The sequence below is a fragment of the Drosophila pseudoobscura genome, chromosome X, assembly GCF_009870125.1.
Source record: "Drosophila pseudoobscura strain MV-25-SWS-2005 chromosome X, UCI_Dpse_MV25, whole genome shotgun sequence".
NCBI classification, from domain to species: Eukaryota; Metazoa; Arthropoda; class Insecta; order Diptera; family Drosophilidae; genus Drosophila; species Drosophila pseudoobscura.
Genome location: NC_046683.1, coordinates 20253438 through 20263997, shown reverse-complemented (window position 1 = coordinate 20263997; position 10560 = coordinate 20253438). Strand labels below are relative to the sequence as shown.

At 51.8% G+C, this 10560-nt stretch overlaps 1 protein-coding gene across 1 annotated transcript; it reads right to left on the bottom strand.

Moving 5' to 3' along the window:
• Positions 1-8892: 8892 nt before the first annotated feature.
• Positions 8893-9983, bottom strand: LOC117185085 (balbiani ring protein 6-like). Its single transcript, XM_033384844.1, has 3 exons — positions 9949-9983; positions 9313-9883; positions 8893-8928 (listed from the first exon to the last, which is right to left on the bottom strand). Exons 1-3 carry the CDS (start codon positions 9981-9983, stop codon positions 8893-8895), a joined length of 642 nt encoding a protein of 213 aa, XP_033240735.1.
• Positions 9984-10560: the final 577 nt, after the last annotated feature.

Here is a 10560-nt window from a genome sequence, read left to right as displayed (position 1 = left end):
TCCTATATTCTATTAAGGGGCGTCAACAGGGTCAATGGCCTAACAAGCGCACATATGTTCTTTGGGAGTAAGTGCACAATGGGCCACAAAGAGGTTCATACGGGTTCTACCCGTTCCGTTGGGGTTTGTTTAATTCACTTAACCTGCCCATGCCATGATCTGACTTTTAGGTTAGGGCGAAGCACGGTGAAAAATTAGAAGAGTTTTTCTAATCAATTACCGAAAACTTTGGGTGGCTGTAATTTAAATTATTTATTTGGCGGGGCGAAAAACTTGATACGCTCGATCTAATTCAAGATTGGCGAACAACTATATTTTCTTCACAATTCAAATCTCTTACTCTAGCTATCCTACGGTGGCAAAGCGGGGCGAATTCGCCAAGAGCGAGAGAGCGAGCTTTTATTGCGCTCCCGCTTTGCCCTAGCCTGACTTACACTAGACTTCATAATTCAGATCAATAACTAATAATTGTGGCCATGGATGGAAGGTCACGCAACACCGGCCCCGTTGAACGCCTGCATCGGCTTCAACACATTGGGAGCGGCGCTAATTTGTGTATGGGCCGCCGAAAAACTGCTCCAGTGCTAGTCCTTATTTCGACGACCCTGACCATGCCGTCCTCTCCTGCGTGCGTGGCGATGACCCTCCCCACGAGCCACTCCTGAAGCGGCAGATTGTCCTCGGCCACGATGACGAGGTCTCCTTCCTCGAGGTTCGGTTTGCTGCTGGTGCCATTTGCCCCGAATTTGCAGCCCTAGGACATATTTGCGGGACCATCGCTGCCAAAACGCTTGCCTGACTGACGAGACAAGTCGCCATCGCCGCAAGCAACTGAGACTCTCCTGGTCCGGAGTCCGCAGTGCTGGGGGGGCGATGAGCGACCCGCCTGTCAGTAGGTGCCCAGGTGTTAGGGCCTCGCCGTCGCTTGGATCTTGGCTGATGGCTCCCAGCGGCCTCGAGTTCATTATGGCCTCGATGCCGACGAGGACTGTGGCGTGCTCTTCGGCGGTTAGGAGCGCGCTGCCTTCCGCCCGTAGGAGTAGGCTCTTGGCAGTTTTTACACCTACCTCCCATAGCCCTCCCATGTGAAGAGCTCGCGGCGGTATGAACGCAAATTCGCATCCGTTCATTGACGCGAAGTCGCGAATTGCGTCTCCTTGCTCCTTGAGCCTGATCCGCAGAGCGCTGAGATGGCGGCTCGCTCCGACGAAGTTCGTCCCGTTGTCGCAATGAACGACTTGGGGATATCCTCGGCGCCCGACGAACCTTTGAAAAGCCAACAAAAAACAATCAGTGGTTAGATCGGAAACTATTTCTAGGTGAACCGCCTTGGACGCAAAACAAACAAAAAGCGCAATGTATGACTTGTATGGGGGCCTTCCGCGAATTTTCAATGTCGTGTGCACTGGTCCACAAAAGTCAACGCCGCAAATTGAAAATGGGCGGAGAGCACGGAGTCGATCTGCGGGTAAATTTCCCATGAGTTGCGTCAGCAATCGAGGCTTGCATTTAAAACAGCGCATACATGATCGAACTGTCTGACGGCAGACCTCCTGAGCGTTCACTATCCACACGCTCTGTCGAAGGATTCTCACAAGTGCTCGTGGGCCGACATGAAAATTCGAATGGTGCAGATGACGAATATAGCTTCGCACGAATTGCGAGCGCTTAGTCAAAAGCAGAGGAAACTTGGCATCGTATGATATAGGAGCTTTGGCTAGTCGCGCCCCCACTCGCAACAACGAAAAGTTACACCAAGTCCCTGTGTCTTCATGGATGAATGGGCTCAACCGCTAAAGACTAGGACCAATTGTAGATCCTTTCCTAACCTTTTCGATTTCTCCTTGATACTCGTGATGCTGGACGATTTCGACAATTTTATAAAAGGCTTCATTGTATTCGGTCGGTGAGATAGTTTTTTCGAATTTTAGGCTTGGGTCTTTACATTTTCTTATAAAGCGGAACACATACACGAACACTCTAAGCAGTTTGAGGTGTGACGAGAATCCCTCGATGACATCTAACAGCTCCGAGCTTCGCACAGCCGCGGTCAGCCCGACCGCAGTCTTCCTCTTTTCCAGCTGAAGATCATCGGAGTGTTCGAAATGAGCGTTCTTGGGCCAGTTTTCTTCTTCCTCTTTCAGAAATGATGGTCCTTCGAACCAAATTGACTGAACGATTTCATCGACGTCACAACCTCTTGAGACAATATCTGCTGGGTTCTGTTTCGTGGGTACATGCCGCCACGTAGCATCATCTGACCACTCTTGAATCTCAACCACTCTATTTGAAACGAAAGTCGACAACGACGATGGATGAGACCGGATCCAATGGAGAGTTACCTCGGAATCCGACCAATAAACGACTCGTTCAATGGGCACGTTTAATAGGGGCTTGATTCTGTGACAGAGATCTGCGAGAAGGTGAGCGGCACATAACTCAAGCCTTGGGAGCGTTTTGGTCTTGAGCGGCGCTACTTTGGATTTCGAAGTCAACAATGATACTTTTGATACTACCCTTCTGCAGTTCTGCTACGTATATAGACGCACGCTCCATACGCTCTCATGGAGGCGTCAGCAAAGGCATGTATTTGAACCGGTGACATCGGATCGGAATACATCTTCCCATGGAGATAGTGTATTTTTCAACTTATTCCACGCTGTTTCCAAATGCAGCGGGATCGACTCTTCCCAATCTAGTTTGTTAAGCCAAAGCTCCTGCAATAGGATCTTGCCTTTTATAACGATAGGACTTAATAAACCAAGGGGGTCAAACAACTTTGTTGTCACCGATAGTATGTTCCGTTTTGTCGCTCGGAGACCCATAACTGAATTGTGAATTTTGAACTTAAAGGCATCGTCAGTAGGTAACCATGAGATTCCTAACGCCTTTGTCAACTCTGAATCCGAGCTTGTTATGGGTTTGGCTGTGCTCTCAGATGCGGTGATCTCGGGTGAGTTTGAAAACCACTTAGTCAACTCAAACCCTGCAGTCTGAAGAACCTGAGACACTTCAGACTTAATTGCCCTTAGCTCCTCTACGCATGCAGCACCTGTCAACAAGTCATCGACGTAAAAGTCGGACCCAATAACGTTAGCAGCTCTAGGGAATGAGAGCTTCGCAGACTCACTCAACCTTTTCAAACACCGGATAGCTAAGAATGGGGCTGGTCCAGTCCCATAGGTTACAGTGTTGAGCTTGTATAATCTCAAGGATTCAGAAGGGTCTCTTCTCCACACTATGAGCTGAAACTGCCGATCCGCTTCGTTCACCATCACTTGGCGATACATCTTTTTAACATCAGCAGTCAGGGCAAACCTGTGCAGACGGAAACGGAGAAGTGTCGAGTATAATTCCTCTTGAATGGTAGGTCCCACCATCAGAATGTCATTTAAGGCCACCTGTGAGGACGTCTTGGACGAAGCATCGAACACGACTCGGAGCTTGGTAGACGTACTTTGGGGCCTCAGAACACACTGATGAGGGATTACGTAGTGTGGAGTAGAAGGAATCGTATTGTCAGTAGGAGACATATGACCTAAGGAGAGGTACTCTTCCATGAATTCCAAGTACATTTTCTTCAACTCAGGGTCACGATGCAATCGTCTTTCAAGCGACAAAAACCGCCGTTTCGCAACCTCAAAGGAGTTGCCTAAACAATTTGGATCTGATTTAAACGGGAGCCTTACTTCGAACCGACCTGATGATAGTACCTGAGTCGTCTTACGATAGTGTTCTTCACATAGCTTGTGCTCAGGTGTGGCAATTTTCTTGGTAGATGGCATTTCTTCCAGTGACCAAAACTTTTTCAAGGTCCTATCGATGGATACTAGCAACTCTTCACTGCAACTCAAACTGTTTGTAATTTGAGGAGCAGAACTCCTGGAAACATATTTTCCCGACACAACCCAACCAAGAAGGGTTTTCTGAAGAGTTGGAAAGTCAGGACCTTGTTTAATTTGACCAACAGCTAATAATTCAAAGAACGATTCTGCTCCAATTAACACATCTATTCTTTGTGGCTTGTAGAAATAAGGGTCTGCCAGTGGTAGGTTCTCTGGGATTCGCCCGTCAGTCACATTCACTGACTGGTCAGGGTGATAACCTGAAATTGATTTCAGGATCCAAAAATCAAAGGAGAACTCACTACCATTTATTCGCGACTTCACCACTGTATGTATTTTATCCTTTACTTGAGAATTAGATTCACCAATTCCAAGCAAGTTAATACAGGACTCCTCTCTACGGATCTGTAAGCGATTAGCGAGGTCCTCGGTAATGAAATTTGTTTGTAATCTAGAGTCGAGCAGAGCTCTGGCCAGAATGTGTTCACCGCTCTTAGTTCGGACGCTTACGATCGGCGTAGCCAGAATTACCCTGTCCAACGCTGTCGCATGCAAAACATGTGACGTGGAAGGTTGATTCTGATTTGATGGAGGAGAAGGACTCTCTTGGGGTGGTGGTAACGCGAGACTATTAGCCGACACTGTGTATCGATGCAATAATGTATGATGTGAGCGGCTGCATTCGACATTTATTGGCTTTGCATTTTACAACAGCGTGGCCTTTTCGCAGACAATTAATGCATAGGGATGCCGACTTAGCAAACTCAAACCTTTCCATCACCATCACCATCATCCATTTGACACTACATGGTCTCCTGAATTGCAGTAGCTACAAGTTTGCTGAGTTCTACTTTTGGTGGAAGTGGAAGAACAAGCAAATGAACTGCGATTATGTTGCTTGCTTGGCATGACTTTGTCTTGCCTTGGCTTGGTCGATTCTTCAGCAGACAGATGCTGGTATCGACGATTCAAGACTTTCTCAAAGTCGGACCAAAGCGGCAACTTCTCATAAGTAAGCTATTCATCCCACTTTTGTTTCGTCACTGGGTCGACTCTGTTTAAAACGAGATGAATGAGCATTGCATTCGAAATTTTTTTATCATCTCCGATCGACAGTAACGATCCGTAAATCGACGAAACAGTATCGATTAGAGTTCTTAGAGATGATGCAGATTGATGCGACATTCTCGGCAGATTGAACAATTTGGAAATATTATTCGTGAAAATCAAATAATCGTTGTCATATACTCGTTTTAGGCCAGCCATGGCCTTTTCATAATTTGCCTCGGTGACTTGGAACGCCTTTATTGTTCCTAATGCTTCATCAGAGAGGCACGAAATGAAATGATTAAATTTTTCGATCACCGATATGCTGTTGTCGCTATGGACTAGTCTTTCAAAGAGGCAAATGAAATTTTTGAATTCCGAGTGTTTACCACTAAATTTGGGTAATGCCAATTTCGGAAGTCTAGCATGAGTTGGGGCTGAAGAAGACACTGGCTTCGTCTCGCTTGCTGCATCAAAGGCGGCGATAAGCGACATTATCTTTCCTTTGGTGACAATTATCAGCTCTTCCAACTCGGCTGCATATGCATCATCACCTGTTATGTCCTCGATTTGCTCCTGCAAGTGGTTAGCCTTTTCAATTGAAGCATTCAAACAATCTAATCTACATTGTAATTCCGGTAATTGCAAAGGAATCGACCCTTGATCTAATCGATCCTCTAAGCGGCGAATGCTTTTTACTCTACTTTTGAGCTTAATCTTTAAGTCTGCAAGAGTGGGTTTACTTTTTTCTGCCATAATGGTTGTGTTTCTATTTATTTATTTATTATTATTATTATTATTTTTTTTTTTTAAATTTTTGAACAAGAACGATAATCGAAAACGATTTTTAATTGAATGTCGAGGCACGAGGTATCAAGGGAAAGAGTTGTTGCAAGTAACAGCCGAAAACAATATACCCGTTAGATACAGGGTAGCGCGTCACTTGGCAAGTAACAGCCGAAAACAATATACCCGTTAGATACAGGGTAGCGCGTCACTTGGCAAGTAACAGCCGAAAACAATATACCCGTTAGATACAGGGTAGCGTCACTTGGCAAGTAACAGCCGAAAACAATATACCCGTTAGATACAGGGTAGCGCGTCACTTGGCGCACCGTTAAGCTCAAGAGCGGCAACGAAAATTCTCCCAACAAATACAACGCAAGCAGCAGTGGAGAAGAGAAAACGAAATAATGCACCGGTGCTGCTGCTTGTACATATGTATGTGTGGATATTTTCTATACGCCGTGGCTTGGATGTATGTATGTACATATATGTAACTGTTGCGTCCAAATAGCGGTTCACATACATATGTCTGTTTGTGTCGATATGTATGTATGTATTTATGTTTTTAGTTATATTTATGCAATTACTAATAAAATGCATGCAATCAAGCTCTACTATATGTATATCATACGTCTGTGCCTAGAATTGAAGGCGATGTGCAATGTTTTCAGCACAAGACACCTCAAAGAGAAATCTGAATGTCTTTTGCTCAGCCTTCAATTTTCTGCACAAATACCTCTGAATCCTCTTTTGGATCTTTGAATCCAACTGCTACTTTCCTGTCTTTATCGCAGGGCATCCCTCGGCAGTAGCAGAATTTGCACAAAATTATTGTTGGCGCGACCGACGCGATGATATTTTACAAAAAAATTGATTGCCGATTGCACACACACACGACGCGGGCAACGAATATGTTTGCATATATTGCATATACTGTAACGAACCGTTCTTCTCCGTCTGATGCAGCTGGGCTGGCTCAGCGGTCGATAGGCTCGCTGCAACAATATTTGTATGTTGCCCCGACGACAAGTAAGAAGGCACGGGTTGGGTCTTGTACTGGTATGGTAATATGCTTTATTGGTATCTTAAGTCTATCTTACGCTATTCCGACTCCGGTGCTGGTTCTCCTCTGTGGTTCGATGAGCGCGTCGCTCCCTGGGCCCCTCACGGCGTCGCCAAGCGTGGCACCGCCGGCTCTACTGACTGGGGCTAGCGATTCTTGGCACGTGGCCCAAATCCACCTCTCAGTCAGGCGCCTGACGCGTTCTCTCTCACTCGACTCACGTGGCTTTTCGGCCCGAGGGTGCCTCACTCCTGGTGAGATGCGCTTCAAGCGTGGCGCCGTTGGTTCAAGGGATTGGGGTCTTTGGCTCTTGGCTGCACGCTCGAGTCCGCCTCTCAATCCTCACACAACGCTTTCGCTTTCTACGGTTCTTTTCCCTTCGCTTGGTCTCACTTTCGTGGCTCACTATTCACTTCACTCTTGTTGGCTCCGTCTGCTTACTGTCCACTTTCCTGGTCGCGGCCCGTCGATGCCGCCTGGCGCTAACGGCACTTTCCGCCATGCGGTGCCCGTATTTTTCCATCGGCGTTCCTTCATTCCCTTGTCGCTCTCTAACGGGACCTGGCTGGTGGCGTGATCTCATGACCATATTTGGTCATGCGCTGGGCCACTGCCGGCCCGATCCCGTCATCCCGCTGCTCTCTCTCCAGGGGTCCTCCCCTCTCATCTTGGGACCCCGGGAGAGCTCTCCTCGGGAATTCGCCGCCTCCGGTGTCCCCGGATAACGGCCGTTAGCGCTTAACCCTATACTGCCCCCTACGTGTGGGAATACCTTTCCTCACACTTCCCCCTTTCTTTTATTGGCGGAAAACCCCGGTTTTCCGCGTTCCAGGTTTGGGATGTTTCAAAAAACCCCGCGCGACCGGCGCGCGCGTGCTTTGTTCTCGACCCGGGTGCCCCTTGCGCCCTCTTTCGGCCTTGCGCCTTGCGGTGTTGCCGTATCTCCTCGATGCGCGCGATCGATTCGATTCCCCCTTATCGATAGTTCGCATAGGAGCTTCTTTCGCCCCGCCCGATATAGGGTATGGTCGCTATTCTGACCTACTCGATATGACACAGCGTTGCCCTTACGCTCCACTCGATAAAGCGTAGGGTCGTCTTTGCGATCTACTCGATATGTCGCAGCGTGCGTATTCTACTTCCGGATCGCGAATTCCTCAATGGACTGGAAACGTACTATTTTCTCGCGATGCCGGGTGTTTTCTTTGTTTTTCTTGTGCGCGTCTGGTTTTCCCTACTGCCCTTCGCTGGCGCGCATGCCTTCCGCCGGCCCTCTGGATGCTTCGGGTAAGTTTTCCTCCCGCTTTGACGCCCTCCGCCGCCTTCATTCAAGCTTCCCCGATCATTTCTAGCGATGCCCCGCCGTTCCTCTGCTGCAAGGTAAGACCATGTTTTTTTTTTTTGTTTTTTGGGTTTTTTTTTATTTTTTCTTGTTTTCCGTTACTTTTTTTTCCCATTCCTCTTCTCTACTCTTCTCACCTCCTCAGTACTTAGCCCGGAAAACCTCCTGCCGATCGGTGGACACCAACAGCCGGTACCGTACGCCACCGTCGTGGACCAGGCGCTTCACCCTCCTTGAGGTTGGCTTTAACCGCGCGAGGGAGCGCGTGACGACGGCCGGCCCCTCCTCGCGGTTGACGGGCCGCCACCGTGCGTTGTCCGCCGATCTCGTCTGGGGCCACGATGCCTGGCGCTGGAGCTCGGGCCGGCGCGCCTCCGCCCGCTCCCCTGGGCACGACGCCTGTCGGCCCAGCTTCGGTCGCTCGCCCTGGCCGGGTTCCGGCCATTGCCAAGGTCCTCTCTCCCATGGCTCAGGTGAGTGGTGTTCCGCGGCCTCGTCCTTCTCCGCTTCCGCCGTTGCTCTCGCGCCGTCACCCGCTTCGCCGTCGGTCGCCACCTCGACTTCGGGTACCGCCGCTGGGCCCTCCGCCGTCAGTGATGTTGGTGTGTTCGTTGTACCCTCCGTCTCGACCTCTTCGGCTGTGGGTGCCGCCGCTGGGCCTGTCGACCCCTGTGGCCGTGCCCGCCGCCTCGGGCCCGCTCGTCACTGGCGCGTGGTGCCTCCTCCCACAGTCGAGCCTCCCTTGCCTCTTGCCCGGGCAGCTGAGGCGCGGGCCCCGAGGCCCACGATATGTGCAGCGTTTGCACGTGCTACATCATGCCGTCCCGTACCGCGGAGCGCACCTCCTGCGAGACGAACGGCCCAATGGCGGCTCCCTGTGGCCCGTGCCAGTGCTGCTGCTGACGCTGCTGCTGCTGCTGCTGCTGATGCTGCTGCTGCTGCTGATGCTGCTGCTGCTGACGCTGCTGCTGCTGCTGCTGGAGCTCTTCCTCCTCCACCTCGGCTCGTCGTAGCCTCTCCTGCCACTCCTCTTCGGGCGACTGGACTCGAGCCGCCTTCGGCGCTGGTGGGCACTCCGCCTCCTCCTCATCGCTGGAGATCACCGCCAGCCCGCCTGCCGCGCCCTCCGCCCGCGTCGCCCTTGCATTCTCCGCTTCCGTACGCAGACGCGCCATCTCCCTGTGCTCCGCTGTGTTGATCTGGCTAATGCACCGCCATTGGTGCGCGACGTCCCGTGTGTGGCGCTCCGCCTCCGCTTCTTGCGCCTTCTTTTCAGCCTCCTGCGTGGCCTTCAGCCTCTTTGCCAGCGTCAGGGCGTCCTCCCACACACGCCGTTGCCTCCGCTCCACCGTCGCCGCGGCCAGCGCGAACCGCCGGTGCCATTCCGCGAGGCGTCGTGCCTCAGCGGCCGCGTTGTCTTCCGTGACGTCAGCCGGCGTTGTCTGCGGCTCCTTGACCGCGGTTTCGGTCGGCGTTGGCTGCCGCTCCTCGACCTGTGGGTTTGTCGGTCGCTGATCCCCTCGCCGCGCCGTCGACCACCCCCTTGTGCGTGCCGACGACTCCTCTTCCCTGGCCGTACGCGTCGACCGCGTGGACGCCCGCTTCGAGGCCCGCTCACTGGGCTCCTCCTTCCGCGTCTCCGTGCGCCCCCTCCTTTCTCCCTCAGGCCGCTCATCGCGCTTGCTGGTCCGGGGCTCCTCGCGCTTGCCGGTGTGGGGCTCCTCGCGTCTGCTGGTCCGGTGCTCCTCGCGCTTGCCGGTGTGGGGCTCCTCGCGCTTGCTGGTCCGGGGCTCCTCGCGTCTGCTTATCCGGGGCTCCTCGCGCTTCGCCTCACCAATTCCAGATCACTTCCCGCCTCGGTATACCCCGGCGATACCACCGGGGACACCGTCGGTCCCATGGATCCCGCGGTTGACACTAGCGGTGAGGCCAATAGCTGCAGCTCCGGGGACCTACTCCTGCTCGCCCTTTGCTCCTCGCGCTCGAGCTGGTACGCAGGGCTAGGTGTTACAATTTCTCTTAACTACCGATCTCCACCACGCGTGGGCTCTCGTCGGGTGTGGCAGCGTCGAGGCTACTGATTGGGGCAAGTTGACCTCCGCTATTGCTTTGGTCCGCCACTCAAATCCGCACTCCACGTCTCGCACTCCCCTCCTAGCTCCCGCCGGCGTACGGGGATCTTCACTTAATTTAGACTTACTCTGGGGGGCAGGCGGGGCCTGTCTGCATGCTGCTACACTTCACTACACTTCTTTATTTCGTACCGAGTATCACTCCTGCGTTTCGAACCGCGTTTCAACGTGCGCGCGCAATCACTTATCCACGAGAAAGAGCCCCGCTTCGACGCCGCAGCCTCCTTTTATAGCCCCTTGCCAGGCCCCGGCTCGGCGTCGGTAGTTTTCCATCGCCGTCTCCTGGTTTCCACGGGCTTCGTAACGGGGCCTGGCCGGTGGCGTGATCCCATGCCCTTATTTGGT